Genomic DNA, 17,248 nt, shown 5'->3' with positions numbered 1-17,248 from the left:
AACGGGATGAATTTAATGGGTAGTGACGCGGGGCGTCACAGTATAGCTACACTGTAAATATATGAATTGGAGTGACACGTTTGTCCGGTATATGGACCTCACGAGCTTCCAAGGGTCCCTGACTATCCAACATAGGAAGCAGATGTATACAGAGCATACAAAGTACAAACCTCCCGAGGAAAAGTTCAAAGAAAGGATATAAAAAGGATGAGGATTGGGCCTTGACAGAAGAATCTTGGATCCAACTACTGGATTGAAAAATCTGACATCAACCGGAGACGGCAAATTGTAACTAGATACCTAGATCTGCACAGAAATACATACATAGATTCACCAATCAATCTTCTTAAATCATCATCTAATACAATGGAATATGATGATTGATTGTGAAAAATGAATGAGATGCCAATGACAGCTTAAGCCATTTTTATTTAGTAGAAGAAAAGCTGATGGCTGCTGCTTTAGACTTGATGACCAACACCTCCCCTGCATTTGGCCAGATTAGCGGAATTCCCCGTGCTGATCATATCTCCATGCTATGGTCTAGTACACAACTAGTCACAACAAATGGCTTTTCTCTGAATCTTCAACCTGTGTGTTGAAGACAAAACTTGGGAATGCAGTAGTGATGTCCCTGAATAATGAAGCACAACAAATCAATATTTGTAGAGGTTACTTCTGACTAGTAAATGCAGTTTTCATGGAAAGCACAGTAAGGTGTAGGAAAAGTTCCGACTTCTCTGGTTTGCTACCAAAGAAAGGAACCAAAACAACATAGTAGAAAACAAATTTTCTTTTGGCCACATGCACATAAGGTATTTCTCCTGTAAGAGGAGAGTTTGACCGAGCAAATGCTCGGAACAAAAGAGAGTTCGTAAATCCATAGGACAGAGAAAAAGGAATACACATGATAGAGGATGTTCATATCTAGTGTATAATGCTCAGAAGCCATGATAAAAAAGAACAGTAAACATACTTCAAATAGGGCAGAGTCATGTTCTTCAGCAATGATGGGTGTCTAATAACGAACTCTTTCCAGTCCTTCTTATCAATCTTACCATCCCCATCAGCATCAGCATCAGCAAATGTCTATCAAAAACATGGAGACATAAAGATTGTGATTTGCAGACACGAGTTTGGAGAAAAGATTCCCCTTGTTAAAAGTATACCTTATCAATAATTTCCTCAACCAGTTCATCAGATAGCCTCATTTCAGATTCAATCAGAATTGCAATTACCATTTGCTTAACCTAAATGAGGAAACTTTCCAATCAATTCATGGATCAATGCATCTAGAAATAAATAATATGTCAACTTAAACAAATAGAACACTGCAAGTAGATTCCAGAGCTAGACCTAAGCTATGCATAGGATTCTGTTGAGACTTAAAATAATTGAAAGCACACATATCGAATTCAAGAAAAGGTTGGTTGGACTTTTCTCGGAGGTGGCTTAACAGAAGGATAACTGATGACTTCTGATCAAGTTTTGGATCAATAGTGTATCGGCCATGGAATTGATCACAAAAAATGGGAGTTTAGAAGCTTCCAAGTTAAAAATGCTTCCACGTTAATGCTATTGAGAACTGGTCAGTGGTCACTATGGAAAAAATATTATCAATCTCAAAGCTTGTACTTCGTATACATCAGCTGCAAAAGCTTTCAATAAGTTGAAGTAAATGACTAATAGAGAAATATCCTGTATGAACCCTTGTGTGGTCTCACTCTTCTGACACCCATTTGTTGCACTAAGAATAGTTGAATACTATGATATTCCCAGATATATATAATCCAGTCTGAGGTTATGAATCAATCACTTCGCAATAACATTCCCATCAGACTTGACAAATCAATCATTTTGCATCCAGAGTAGCTTTGAGACATTACTAGATCCGTATTCTAGTTTCAGTTTCAGAATCAATCAACTTTCTAGGTTTACATATGGGAGCCAATTGCAGTTATATAGTTTGTAGCCTGCAATTATGTAAGAGAAAGTTATACACCTTTGCTTCTAGTATTTCTGAATAGAACTTAAAAGGCATAATACAAAAAAAGACACTCAAACTTGGTTTCAGTTGGCAAGTAAGCACTCCAACTTTAAGAGTGTACATCTAGATGCCTTAACTTGGTAAACACTCCAACTCGTCTCCACTATGTCTCGTGCACATCCAACGCTGATGTGGCACATAAATTTTGGAGGTGTCTACTATCTAGATGATCATCAGTTGGAGTATTCAACTGTTGAGACAAGTTAAGGTGTCTAGATGTGCATACTCAAAGTTGAAGTGTTTACTTACTGGCTGCGGCCAAGTTTGAGTGTCTATTTATGTATTATGCCAACTTAAAAGTTTAAACACTAACATTTGCAAACCAAGCATGCAGGTTATCAGCAATTGCTGGATTCTAAGTGAAGGTAGTTATTTAAAAGGTATTTGGTAGTATCACATCTTTGGAGTAGAAAAGAACTTCAAAGTTTATAGAAAATTCTCAGACTTGTTTACTCACTTCTTCTCGCTCAATGAACCCAGTTTGCCGTAAATCATACAACCTAAATGCAACTGCACAAGAACCAAAAAACAATTGTGACTACATTGAATTACACACACCAGATGATTCGAATAGAACAATTATTAACTAAAAGAATGGCTTACACCCCTTACAGTCTATTTTGTCTTCTATTGGAGCATAGGGATGGAAGATATTAAGTGCATGGATAAATTCCTCAAACTCAATGACTCCATTTTGCTTTTCATCAAAAAGATCAAAAACCTGCAGAAAAGGAACAGGAAAATTCATTACTATGAAACTAAAGATAATTTCTTGATGAAGAGATTTCAGTCAGCCAAAGTTGATGCAAGACAGATCTCTTATAGCTCTTCGTCATTTTAAGCTATCCCTAATATCTATCCAACTGTTAGAAAGCAGCATATCGTCAATACAGTTCAACAAGATACTACATGTAAAGAACCACAAAGCTAACACAGTTGACAAATAACTTACCGCAACTTATTTACAACATCGCAAAATTCAGAGCATGATCTATCGGCAAAATGGCTCGATGGACCATTGTACTATGTCCGTTTTGTAATGTGGATACTCCTACTTACATGTTTGTTATCTGAACCTTTGAACCCACTAAAAAACAATATTTTAAACCCTTTGACCATTGACCAGAATATGTGGCATTAAAATGGCTGAGTAGGACGAAACGCGTGCAGGCACGCCTAGGGTGCGAGTGGGGTCAATATTTGGTCAATTTTATATCAAAATAATTTAAAAAATTTAAAAAAATCCCCCAATTACAGCTTTTTAAATTTAAATATATGTTTGAAAGTTAAAAAATAATTGAAATTTTTTTTTTTTAAAAAAAGGCCCCTTCCCCTATCCAGTACCCTCCACCCCACCCCACCGCCGTCCACCAGTCCCCCACCCTCACCGACTGCCATGGCCATTGCAGCACCACCACCATTAACGCAGCACCACTACCCCCACCAGTCCCCCATCCCCACCGGAAGCCATGGCCATTGCAGCACCACCACCACTAACGCCTCTCTACCCCCACCGGCTGCCATGGCCATTGCAGCACCACCACCACTAACGCCTCTCTACCCCCACCGGCTGCCATGGCCATTGCAGCACCACCACCATTAACGCCCCCCACCCCCACCAATCCCCACCCCCCACCAGCCCCCCTAAACAATAGCCATGACCACCAACATTTTAAACCCCTCAATAATAGCCATGGCCATGGTCAATTTCTAGCAAATTCAACCAGTAAAAACTATAAAAAATGAAGAAAAAATTAATTCTTTTCTCAAATTTTAGCAAACCGAATAAGTGAAAATTTTTTTTAAAAAGGGAACAAGTGAGCTATTTTCTCAAACTCCAACAATTAAAACGTCAATTTTCAACATATCCAACAAGTAAAAAATACAAAAGAAGAAAAAATCAATTCGTTTCTCAAATTCCAGCAAATCCAATACACAAAAATTCACTTCTTGTTCTTCTTCGGCTCCCACCACTTCGTCTCTCTTCGATTTTTTGAATTTTGAACAGAAAAAACACATCTCAGATTCTTTGGTCTTCACTTCTCAATTTTTTCAAAGAGCAAGAAGAATAAGAAGATAAAGATGATATAGGAAAAAAGAACAAGAAAAGGAGGGAGAAGACTAAGAAAAAGAAGAAGAAGAAATAGAGAAAGAAGAACAGGAAAGGGGGGGGGGGGGGGGAGAGAGGAAAAGGGGGGGTTGATTTTCTTTTATTTATTTATTTAAATATTTTTTATACTTAAAAATAACGTGGAAGATGACATGGCAGGTGTGTCATACTCACTGAAAAAGGGTTTAAAATGTTGCTTTTTAGTAGGTTCAAGGGTCCAGATGACAAACATGTAAGTAGGTATCCACATTACAAAACGGACATAGTACACAAGTCCATCGAGTCATTTTGACTGATCAATCTGACCCACCTAAATATACTGATAAATGACATGGACAACCAATAATATAATGCAACATAGTTATATCTATGAAGAACCCCAAGGCTGCAGTTCATGTATAGACCAGCAGATAACCTGTCTTTTTCAGCGGAAGCATCACAGTTTGTGTAAAGTGCATCAATGTGCTAGCACAGTTCTCATGGATTGGAGATAGATTTTCCAAGAGAGAATATGAGATGAACTAGGAATAGAAGTTTTAGCTCATTTACCCGGTCCAAAAAGAGATTCTCACCAGATGGAGTTTGCAATAAGGCTAGCTGAAGCTCTTCCTGAAAAAACAAAAAAAGCAAAAGATTAAATAATTTCAAAAGAGAAAAGACATCTTCCCCCCTGAACTTGTCCTCCAAACTTACTTTAGCACTTAAACTTAACTTCCTTTCATTTACCCCTTTAACTTTCAAGTAAATTATATTCACCCCTTACGACTGACGTGGCCAAAAAAAAAAAAGCGAGTGAATTTTTTATTTTTTTAAAAAGGGCCCACTTTATTGTTATTATTATTATATATATATAAGAAGTCAAGGGCATAACTTGATTTATCAGAAGATCGTCACTCCCCTTCCCCAACACTCCATTTCTTCATCTTCTACATACCCCCACCCCGTTTCTTCGTAATCCCTTTCCTATCAAGTCCTAATTGATCCAAAATTTCATTTTTCGACAATAAAAAAGGTTCATTTTTGGTTAATGTGAAAGAATTTGGATTTGAGATTGTGTATTGATATGTTTTTGTGATCATGTACTTGTATTTAGTTCATTATTGAATTTGCTCAAGTTAATTTAAGTTAATTTTACATTTGATGAAGAAAAAATATTCATTGAAAAGCTTGCAACAATGGTGAAAGAAAGAGAAAAAGGAGTGCTTTTATGTGAAGAAGAAGGAGGAAGGGTTTTTTTATAAAAAAAAATATTATGTGAAGAAGAAGGAGGAGGAAGGGGGGACGCGGGGATAGGGGCGCTGCTGTACCGAAGAAAAAGAAGTAATTGGGGTGGGGTGGCGTGGGGTGGCGTGGGGTGGGGATTGGGGGCTGTGAAGAAGAAGAAAGAAGGGGGTGCGGTTTATTTTATTTATATAAAAAATATACTCTTTTAAAATTTAAAAATACATATAAGAGGATATTTTATATATATATATATGTTTTCTTTTTTTAAAAGAATATATAAAAAATAAGTGTGTGGGATTATTTTTTTTTAAACTTATAATTTATTACGTGGTAATGACATCGCACTGATGTGGCAGTGATTTGGCAATGACGTGGTGCATGTGTAGTGCACTTTCCGTGTGAGAGTGGGATTTTGATTTTGAGGGTGAATTTATTTCATTTGAAAGTTGTTAAGGGGTAAATAAACGGAAGTTAAGTTTAAGTGCTAAAGTGAGTTTGGAGGACAAGTTCAGGGGGAAAAGATGTTTTTTCTCATTTCAAAACTCTGCAATATACTTTAGTAAGAAAAAGTAAAGAGGGATGGAAAAAGACCAATCAAGGATCTAAAAATTGCGAAAAATGATATGTAGCACATGCCAATTTAGCAAACAATGAACAAGAACACTGCTATCATCTATCTGCAGATGAAGAAAGAGCGTCAGAGGGGAAGAAAGGTTGGAAAAGAAATATCTCTCCCTCTTTCCTTCATCATACCAGCAATGTCTAACATAAAGGTGAAAATTCACATAGAAAACAAAGATCAAAGTTGAGAAAGATGTAGCAGAAAGGTTATAACAGAAAATTGCACAAATCTCCACCTACATATTTCTCTTTGTATGAAGACTCATTCAATATCTGGATAAGATATATTACTATGTCAGCAGATAAAACACACAAGTAAATAGTGCATATTGTAGGGTAGTTCTTTAGTTCAGCCACATCCTATAATTAAGCTCTATAACCTAGATCCCCTTTCCAACTTAACCCTTACGTCAAACATAGAGCATGAATGCAAGCCTTGCCTGGCATACCTTTACTTTCAACACTCCATTCCACAGATCCATCAAATGACAAAAGGGTTTCCCTTTCTCTAGAAAAACTACATGCCAATAGGACTCACTCATAAAATGATTTTCCTAGTTCAATTTCCATGATTCAAATGGAATTCTTTTTTTTTTTTTCTAAAGTTTAAGAAAGTAAAGAAGAATTTTGAATCTTGTGGCCCTAAATTAAAGTTATGTTTATCAAAATTCTTTTTAATCTTGTGATCTTAAACATATCACGTGGAAAGTTGAAATTAAAATATTGACAGAAAAAGTGGGAGGTCATTCTTTTTGAAACCGAGTAAAAGGAAAGTTTGTTATTTTTTTTGAAACGGAGGGAGTAACTTTTTATAGTGAGCAGCATCAAGAAGAATCAAGAAATATTCTTAGTAAATCTTTTTGCCTTTTCATCATCTAGGATGGAAAATTGCAATTTTTATTTTTATGTGAAGTTGCCAAGTATCCTTCCTTCGTTCCTAAATAAGTTGTGCTTTAGCTTGAACATACTGCTTAAAAAACTACTCATTCCTAACAAAACAAAGACCCTTTTTACTTACCCTTAATTAATATCTTGAAAAAGATGTACAATCTTCAGTATTTTCTAGGTTATGTAAAATCGCGAGGGTTCAAGTCCCTCTATCCCTAAAGAAGTGTAAGATTATCCAAAAATTTGTCACGAATTATGAATTGGGAGAGAGGGATCATCAATTTAAGAAATAAATGAATAACAACAACAGTAAAAGCATAACAGACCTTATGTATCAAACCATCATCGATAATTGAACAACTCAACTTCTTAAACAACTCATACAATGCTTCCACTTCATTTACATTAACTGAAAAAAACAAAATTCAGAAAAATGATTCAACTTTTTCAATTCCAAATAACTTTTCAAGAAAAAGAAAGGAAAATGAATGTTAATTACATCGAGATTCAGCGGCAAGTCGAGCAAGGTCGGCGCAGTCATAACCAAACTTCTTCTTCGGACGATTATAATAGCATTCGAAGCAACCAGAAACAGCATAGAACAAAGCTTCAATGAGTACAATGATGGGGAAAAATGAGGCACAGATTTTCTCTGAGATTGTCAAAGAACTCGAATTCTGAAGAACACACAACACAGAAAGGAAAAAGGAAAAAAGCAATCAGTGAAAACCGAGAAAACTAATAGAATTTTATGCAAAAGACAATGAATTCTTGAAAATGACCAGAGAACTGCGGGTAGAATCCATTGATTTGCATCACATTATCTCCTCGTACCAGATTCACAAGATAGAGAGGAGAGGGAGATCGTATTCGTATATATATTGCCTCAGCTCCAAATGGGACCCGGTACATGTCTTAAAATTTATATCAATATTAATACTGACGGGTCGTTTGGTATTCTAATTCTAATATACAGAAGGAGAAAGCCATTTGTGCCTGCTTATTGTTTGATTTTATTATATATTTTTTTTTGGGTTTCCATCCTGTGTTTCGTGAGCTCCTCCTAATTCAAATTGCGCAAAACATTAAGGTGACAACGCTTCAGTGATTTTATTATATTATTTTTAATTAATTATTATATATTATTTATATATTAAAAATTAATATTATTTAAGAAAAAATAAAGTAAATATTTATGTAATGTCTGTTTTAGCTGTTTCAACTATAATTTTATTATTTCACCCTTAAGAAAGCACTTAAGTTATTTAATTATTAAAAATTAATAATATTTTAAAAAAATAAAATAGATAAAAAATGATAAATTAATTATTGATATTTTAAATTAATTTAGGCATTTTATATGAGATACACTTAAATTTTTAGTAAAGGAAGCAGGTGAAGGCCGTCATGCTTGCTTCCTCCGTGAGTTTATATCATTCCTAATTAATTATTATATATCATTTATGTATTGTAAAATTAATAATATTTAATAAAAAATAAAATAGACATTTATGTCATGTCTGCTTCAGCTAGTTCAATCATAATTTTATTATTTCATTCCTTATTAATTACTTGAATCATTAAGTATTAAAAAATTAATAATATTTAATAAAAAAGCTAAAATAGAAAAAAGTGATAACTTAACTATATGTTTTGAATTAACTTGACATCTAATATAAGGTCCACTTAATTTTTTTCACACTAATTTTTATGGTAATTTTGTTATGTCACTTCTATTGAGTTATTATGAGTAATTTAACATATTTGATTGACTGTCAAAATTATATGTATCACTGAAATTGGAATAGAATAAAAAACTTAAATTATTTTATAAATATAATTGACTATGATTGTATGAATGCCACAAAAGTTTGGACAATGAGAGTATTATAAATTACAGTAGTTAACAACTTAAAATAATAAATTATAATGCCCAAAAAAGTATTGTAAATTACAATAGCTAACAATTAAAATATCTAAAAATATAATTGATTATCTAAATTTTATTTGCGTCACATAAATTAAGATAAGAAAATAATATATATCGTTAGTACTATATAGAAGTGCGGTAAAGCAGACACCTCTTCATCGACGTGTCTGTTTGCTATGTGATTTTACTATATCACCCCTAATTAATTATTATATGTCATTTATGTATTAGAAAATTAATAATATTTAATAATAATAAAAAATCTTTAACTGCTTCAACTGCAATTTTATTATTTCTCCCTTGATTAATTATTTAAGTCATTTAAGTATTAAAAATTAATAATATTTAACAAAAAAGGTAAAATAGCTAACAAAAAAAAATGATGATAAATTAACTATTAATGTTTTAACTTAACTAGACACCTTACATGAGGACCACTTAAGTTTCTTTCACAATTATTTTTTATAATAATTTGGTTATATCACTTCTAATAAGTTATTATGAGTAATTTAAGGCATGTTTGTTTCGCTACTTCAATCGTGATATTTGATTGACTGTCAAAATTATATGTGTCACTTAAATTGGAATAGAAGAAAAAATATTATAAATCACAATAATTAAAACTTAAATTATTTTTAAAACATTATTGACTATGAATGCGACAACAGTTTGAACAATGACAATATTATAAATTACAATAGCTAACAGCTTAAAACAGTAAATTACAATGCCAAAAATCTAAACTACAATAGCTAACAACTTAAAATATCTAAAAACATATTAAAAATCTAATTAATTATCTGAATTTTATTTGCGTTACATAAATGGAGATAAAAAATAACATATATTGAGCCCTGCTAGCACGGGCCCTTCGGTATCTAGTTATTTAGAAGGAATATTGAACCTACGTATAACTAATACATGTATTAGTTCTATACCATATTTGGTATTATAGGGTGTATAACTAATACCTTTCATTTGGTGGTATTAACAATACATTGAATTTAATACCGTAAAATTATATATGCCAAGACAAAAATTATCTCTCAAATTCTTATCATTTTGTTTATTTTCTTTTATTTAAGTAAATTAGCTTACAAATTTTATTATTTAGAGAGAGTTATCTGTTGCAAAATAAATCTAAGACCAATAAATATAAGGCGGACTCCTAAAGCTTTAATTGATGTTCTTGATCAATAATTTTTTTTGATGGTAAATAATTGTCTTACTTAAAAAATAAATTGATATCAATACAAATCAATTTTCATTTAAATCATTTACAGTGTGACAACTACTTTCATGATAAACTTTGATTCAAATTTAGCATAAATTACATGCAAACAATAGAATGTATTCAAGTCCGTAAAACAAAGCAATAATTAAGATTGATTAGTTCGATTTGATCAGTTGACAAAAATAATTTTTTAACTTCCTATTCATAATTCCTTTATGTTATGTCCATTAACTCCTCCCTTTTCTGCTACGAATCAACAAAATGATTCATAAAATTGACCCATCAAAAAGCTAAAAATCATCAAGATTATTTTCTACAAGGTTTAAATTTCTATCAAAAATAAACCTAATTTTCACTTAGAATTTTTTTTTTTTTATCTTTAACAGAGAAAAGACATTAAAATAGGTCAATGAAAAACAAAACAAATGTAAGAACGTATTGAAAATCAATTAACAATAATCAATTCATGAGAAAAGAAGGTTAATAAAAGATATAAAAAATACACAAAGATATAGAATGTTGAGGATATTTTTGTAAACAAATAATATTTTTAAAGAAATACAACAATGAATATTATTTTTACTACATCAAACCAGACACTGCATAAGAAATAAACCCAACATTATTAATCTCAGCATCACTAATACACCATATTTAGTATTATTCTTATACACTTTATCAAATGATCCGTAATAGTATTCACTATATATCAAAAGATATTTTTACTGTTTTTAGTTTAACTTTTTGCTCTTTTTGATTTATTTTTTAAAAAATAAAGTATAATTTATATTTTCAAAAAATAATTTCATTTTCATAAAATTCTAAAACTTTTTAAATGTATTTTCACTTTTTATATTTTTCTAAAAAAATACATTTGAATTCTAAGTTTTAACTCCAAAATACTAAATATGATCAAACACAACTCCAACTCTATTTTCAACTTCAAAATTTTCAACTAAAATGAATATGTTTTTTATTCTCATGGTCAAATACCTACTAATGTGTGTTTGGTATATGGGATAAGAAGAATAATTTTAAAATTTGAGATTGAATTTTATTTCATATTTAGTTTAAGCTATTAGTTAATTTTAATGTTATTTATCTCCATCATGTGATCGAGTTGTTAACTTCTCTATTAGTCCTGGATGTAAATTCTCAATGAGTCAACGATATTCCTTTTGTCATTAGGAAGGTTAATATGACACCTCGTTTATTGGCAGCAAGAGGGCGCTTATATCCAAACGGGGACGCATAATACATTTGGAAGAGTCCAATCCAATAGGAATAACACATTCATATGCAAGCACATCTTTATATCGACTAAATCATCACTTTTTTCATCTAGTCGGCGGAACTAGTGAACTATGCAAGCTGGTCAGATGCATGGATAGAGACAGATTATTACAACAAAAATAAGCTAGAGGCGAGGAACATCTTTTTAGGAAAAGTAAATTAAAACAATATATACTATTTGCAAATCTATAAAAAAAAGTTTAATTCTCTAATATTCCCCCCCTATGTATCTAGTTAGAGAACATCATAATGGTAAATCCTTAAAATATGTCAATTCAAAAAATAATTATTCTCATGACACCTCCTACAAAAAAGAGGGGACTTGTATTTTATCCATATTAACCTTTTCTTTGACCTCTTGCATAGGAGATGCTGGAGTAATAGGAGGAAAAACGTTAATTAATTTGTATAAATAATAAGGCTTAATACTTCAGAACGTAAAGTTGAGAAGACTTTTTGACAAAGGAAATAAAGAATGATCAGAAAATTTTAAGCTGATAGCCCAACCATATTTGGTAGTAAGGGCATAACCATATACATGAAGAAGAATAACTGAAGGGATTGTTCATGTTCAGGTTATTTCCTAACAAAAAAATGTAATGGAGAAATAAGACTTACCTGTTTGTTGGATCCTATAACTAAGCGAACTTGTAAAACATATCAAATGAAAAGTACAGTCAGTTTTCACACCTTGTTGTCTTCTCTTAGAAAGCGCAAAAAGAATGCCAAAAGGTTTGGTAAATTTATTAATACTAGTCTAGGATACGTGCATTGCACGTGCATCCAATGTTTAAGAAGAAAGTTACATGTATAAAAAGAACAAACTCATTATATTCAAATCAATGAAGAGACGACTTTAAAAATACATATACAGTCAAACCTCTCTATAACGACCCGTCATTTAATGGTATTTCACTATAGCGATCTGATTTTTTACAAAACTGATTTCATGTTATACAGAGGCGGATCTAGGATTTCGAGGTTGCGGGTGCCATGTCACTTTTAATGTTAAAGCTACTACTCAAAAAGGATAATTTTTATGGGCGTCCCATTGGAATTTGGCTTGTTAGTAAGAGATTTTTGAAGGAAAATTTCATTGAAACATTATCGAAGAACCTAATTTTTACGAATTCAGTTGAAAATCGGTTAATTTTTTGCTTTAAGTTTTGCTATTTACACTGCCCCAAATAAGACAAATATTTTATCGATTTTATAGACTTGGGTTTCGATTTGATTATTTATCTTTTCAATTTGTATAGACAAATAGATCAAATAATAAAAATGTGATTATTATTATAAATACTATCGAAAACAACCTTTCTACTCCGGAGGTAGTGTATGGACTGCATACATTTTACCCTCCCCAGACCTCACTATGTGGGAATACACTGGGTTTGTTTTCATTGTTGTTGTTATTACTATAAATTGTGTAAACAAGAGTTAAATTCAACTTATCAGTCAGCATGAAAGTACAAAATAGTTGCCAACATTCAATGGATATTCCCAATTCTATTGTTAAGAAATTATAACATCAAGCCAAGTATCATTCTTATGATTTACGAGGAGAGGTTAACTATAAATTTGAAGGAAGAAGGACTTCAATTATGTTCTACACTTAAGTTAAAAATTCTTAAACAAAGATTACCCAAAAAAAGGAGTCAAACAAAGATTAAGTCAAGAGGAAAAAAACTTATAAAAAATAGAATAACGAACAAAAAGTAACAAAATACTGCTGGCGTCTGGACTTGAACTCTGGTATACTATGTGAAATTTCAGCGTGTTTGACACTGACACTATTTCCTCAACTGCTGCACCGGGTGACACTTAAATAATATACCGGTTTTATTCAATATATATATATATATACACACAGTTTTTCGATCAAAGTTTGCGGAAGCCATGCCACCCGTGAACCCCCTGTAGATCCGCCCCTGATGTTATATGTTACTTCTCTACAACAACATTCTACCTATAACAACAATAACGTTTATTAAAGTGGTACACTCTTTGTAAAATTACCTATCTATAACACTATATTCAAATATTTATATTTTACTAGTTTAGGTGTACGCACCTCGCGCGTGTACTTCACTTTGTTGAGTTCAAACGTTACACTAAATAATATATTTATTTAAATAATAAAGATGAATACAATAATTAAATTCAATATCTTTTCGAGAATTTATTTAATCAAACCTAACCTTTACAAAAAAATAATTTCTCAAAGCCGATCGACATTCATCTACCACCTGTAAACTGCAACAAGACAATATGATGATAGAAACATCAAAACAATATAATTAAATCTAACCTTTACACAAAAAATTTTTCAAAGTCGTCTGTCACTAATCTACCACCTGTAAACTATAACAAAATAACACAACAATAGAGATATCAAAATAATACAACTAAACTTTATCGTTACACAAAAAAATTCTCAAAACGGAGATATAAAAACAATACAAGTAAACCTAACATTTACTTAAAAAAAATCCTCAAAGCCGACCGACACACATCTACCACCTGTAAATTCATCTATGACCTGTAAACTAGAACAAAATAATACAATAGTGATCACAAAACTTCAGTTTTGATTAAAATAATTCTTGTCTGAGTGCAATTTTTATGCTAAAGAATAATTTGAATGAAAATAAAGAAATATATATATACATACATGTTGAATTCTATTATATTGATAAAAATAGTGAAGAAATTGAGGGTATGTAAATTATTATAGGATATTAGATGCATGTTAAGGCGAGACGAAGAAGAAAATAATACTAAAATAAGAGAACATAGCTAAGTTGAAGAAAAGAAAGCAAGCATAATGTCAGGTAGTATGATTCGTAGGGTAATAATAAGTAATATCTAAAATTATATTTTAGGATTCTTAATATTTTCTTGTTATTTTAGAAGTATTTTTTCTATTCTATTCTAGGAGTATTTTTCTGATTGATCAATTGATTCTAACTGAAGAAAATAATGAAAAGACAGTTTTGTCTAAAGGAGAGTCTTTTAATGAAGGACAAAAAGTTCAAGGTAAAAAGCAAAAAAACTGAGAAATATATTTGAAACCTCCTTGTTTCTCTTTTATTTTGGTTAAATTTGTTAATAATTTTTCTATTTTTATTAGTAACAATTAAAGAAGATTCAAACATCAAATGTCACTATATTTGTATAGCATCGCCTATCTATAGTATCCATGAATTTTTTGGACAAATGTTGTAACTATAAAGAGATAATTTGATCCTGATTAAATTCGTGTTCATATCGAAAGACCCACATTAAAGGAGAAAAACGCTCTCTAACAAAAGTGATACGGGTGTACCAAGCTGTCTAACAAGTTCTACAAGCTGTCCAACAAGTTCACAACCATTCACACATAGACAAGCTTGGGAGTTACAAAAACTCCAAGCTATGTTCATGAAAATGGCCGTGTGTGAGTTGGTACTTGATCCTTCCAATGGATTAAATGTTTTTAAGTGTGAAAAGGAGCCTTGAGGTGTAATAAACTTACACTCCAAGGCCACCCCCTGACAAGGATAGGATGGTCATTTGTTATCTCCCTTTGTGGACTAATATAAATAGATAGTGTTAGGGTTATTTTTGAGTTAGTTCATTCATATTTTGGAACTCCTCTCTTCCATTGGAGAAGCCCCAATTCTGAAAACTCATTAGTAGAGTGATACTAGTGTTGTCTCTTGGCTAGAAACTAGGGTTTTGGGTTCTTTGAGTTCCTCTTGGTCTAAGTAAGAGCTTGGTATTAATATTCATTAATTTTAGGATCCTTTCTCTTATTAGGGTTCTTAGATCATTGAATATTGTGTGTCAAGTTACTATCCCTCTTGTAATCTTGTTAATCTTGTGTTGTTGGAATCTTGAAGTCTAGTGAAACCATGTAAGGCTCTTTCGATTCACTAGCATTATTATTGACTTTCTTATTCTTGTTGTTAATATCATCTTCTTATTCTAAAAACGTGACTCTTGAAGCCTAGTGAAGCCATGTGTGGCCTATTTCGATTCTCTAGCACTAGTTGTTTATCTTGTTGTTGTTTGTTTCTTGTGTTGTGAACTTGGTCTCATATCATTTGGTATAAAAGCTTGTGGTTGATTTTGTTGGGTTTGGTAGTTGAAAAATACCTCAAAAAAAAGGTTGCTGAAATCTGAAAATTTCAGAAAAAAAAAAAGAAATCTGTAAATCTTGTTCTTGGCCGAAAAATTGTGTTGTGTTGTTGTCTTGGACAATATTGGTGTTTGTTTGTTTATATCTAGATGTTCTTTTATTTGTCTAGTTTGTTTCTTATGTTGATTTCTTTCTCATCAACACAAAAGGTGTCTAAAGCTAAGTTGAGCCTAATATACTGACATTGCTATTATGGACTTGAAGTGGTAGTATGATGAACTTGAAGTAGGCTGAATTTGTATATTGTTGCTTGACTTTAAAGTGGGCTATTGTTGGTGAATTGTGGTTGTGTTATTGAAGGATTGTTGTGGTGTTCATCTTGATCTTCTCTTCATCTCATATCTTGACCACTATAAAGACTAAAATAGATCCAAAAGGGTTGTAAGACAAAGTTGTAAAGTTGTTTGTGAAAAGACTTGCCAACATCATTTCCTTGACTTAACAACTACTTTTCCTTTAAAAAAGGATCCTTGTCTTGTGAAACTAGTAAAGTCAAGCCTCATCTTTTTGAGTTGGAAAAATTTCAAAACTTACAAGACTTTACTTTCCCTCCAAAATAATCCATTATAAAATTATGAAGATTAAGGCTTCAAGTTGTTGAACAAAATGTATGGACCCATGACCAATTTCATGATGCCACATCACCTTAATCACTGTTCACATCATTAATTAAGCTCAATTTGGATATTTTAGTTTCTACTTATTGATTCTTAGTTTCTTCTAATTGACTCGAGAACTAATTAGCAAGCTAGTACATTCCTACTAGGTTGTCAATTAGTCCTTTGAAGTCTTCTATTCGTGTCATCATTTGTTTGTGTGGTTTTTTCGTTTGAATATGTTGTAACTCCTTGACTCTAGTCCGATAAGAATTCTTTGAGTTTCAAACAAGAATTTACTCCGGACAAGAGCATACTCAAACCTTAAGGATTCATGAGTTACTAGCCAATCTATAACACTTGTAAAGCTCGAGTGTGAGTGATCAGAGAGTGTGTGAGTAAGGAGAGGTTTTAAACTAACTTATTTGTTACTTGTGTAGGTGATACCTTGACAATGGAGGGAACCACGTCTTAAATCGTGGATTCTAATGAAATGGAGAATATGAGGGTCACTCTTGAGGCTATGACCCGAGTTCTTGAAAGGTTGAGTACGGAAATAGGAGCCATAAGGGGATAAGTGACAATTATTAGTGGGAGGTTAGAACAAGTGAAGAGTCAAAGGAACTCTCTTCCTTCTACTCCTCGATATGTTTCGTCAAGTGGACATGATAGAAATTCCTCTACCACCGTTACTCTCGAAATATGGCCACAATTGCCAAATCCTTCACTAGCTCCACTAAATTCCGCAAGCCAAACCACTCGTAACCCCCTAAACTGAGAATCCAATAGACTAACCCATTGCCAAACTCTTTAAGTTCCGCAAGAGGGACTCAGATGTCAAATTCTTTCACATGATCTGAACCCTCCCTTCCAAGATTCACTAAACCAAAGACCACCACCTCCACAAAATCCAATCCCTCCAAATCAAGTTCCAAATATCCAAAACCATCCCGTCCAGTTTGAGGAATATGGTAGAGAGTATTATGAAGGGTATGAAGCCTTTGACGATGCTTATATGAGGGAAGAAGAGATGATAGGGGGACGTGTGGATCCAAGAAGATACTGAGGGTATGGAGAAAGGGGAAATCGAAACCAAGAGAGAGACGTAGGCATCAATACCAT

The 17,248-nt window shown here is 32.4% G+C and overlaps 1 protein-coding gene and 1 long non-coding RNA gene across 3 annotated transcripts; both read right to left on the bottom strand.

The window, feature by feature from the left end:
• Window positions 1-221: 221 nt before the first annotated feature.
• On the bottom strand, window positions 222-7,873 carry LOC107873545 (calcineurin B-like protein 10). Of its 2 annotated transcripts, XM_016720429.2 has the most exons (9): window positions 7,673-7,873; window positions 7,390-7,567; window positions 7,217-7,299; window positions 4,707-4,766; window positions 2,660-2,768; window positions 2,505-2,557; window positions 1,170-1,250; window positions 977-1,089; window positions 222-634 (listed from the first exon to the last, which is right to left on the bottom strand). In XM_016720429.2, the coding sequence occupies exons 1-9, from the start codon at window positions 7,694-7,696 to the stop codon at window positions 559-561; spliced, it is 777 nt and encodes a 258-aa protein (XP_016575915.2). In that variant the 5' UTR covers window positions 7,697-7,873; the 3' UTR covers window positions 222-558. The 2 variants fall into 2 exon arrangements, with proteins under 2 accessions (XP_016575915.2, XP_016575916.2); XM_016720430.2 differs by lacking the exon at window positions 1,170-1,250 and having other exon boundaries at window positions 7,673-7,834.
• LOC124899664 lies at window positions 1,553-2,497 on the bottom strand. The gene is made up of 2 exons (XR_007056938.1): window positions 2,361-2,497; window positions 1,553-1,973 (listed from the first exon to the last, which is right to left on the bottom strand). It is a non-coding gene; the product is annotated as an uncharacterized LOC124899664 (long non-coding RNA).
• Window positions 7,874-17,248: the final 9,375 nt, after the last annotated feature.

The sequence above is a fragment of the Capsicum annuum genome, chromosome 6 (assembly GCF_002878395.1).
Source record: "Capsicum annuum cultivar UCD-10X-F1 chromosome 6, UCD10Xv1.1, whole genome shotgun sequence".
NCBI lineage: Eukaryota > Viridiplantae > Streptophyta > Magnoliopsida > Solanales > Solanaceae > Capsicum > Capsicum annuum.
Note: the sequence above shows the minus strand (reverse complement) of the source record. Positions and strands in the feature narration are given on the sequence as shown.

Bases quoted from the DNA above. Each gene is read 5' to 3' on its own strand.
- LOC107873545 (XM_016720429.2), bottom strand. From the start codon at position 7,696: ATGGATTCTACCCGCAGTTCTCTG. The intron at 7,568-7,672 runs GTCATTTTCAAG...TGTGTTCTTCAG, and splicing joins ATTCTACCCGCAGTTCTCTG to AATTCGAGTTCTTTGACAAT. The intron at 635-976 runs GTATGTTTACTG...TTCATTATTCAG, and splicing joins ATGACTCTGCCCTATTTGAA to GGACATCACTACTGCATTCC.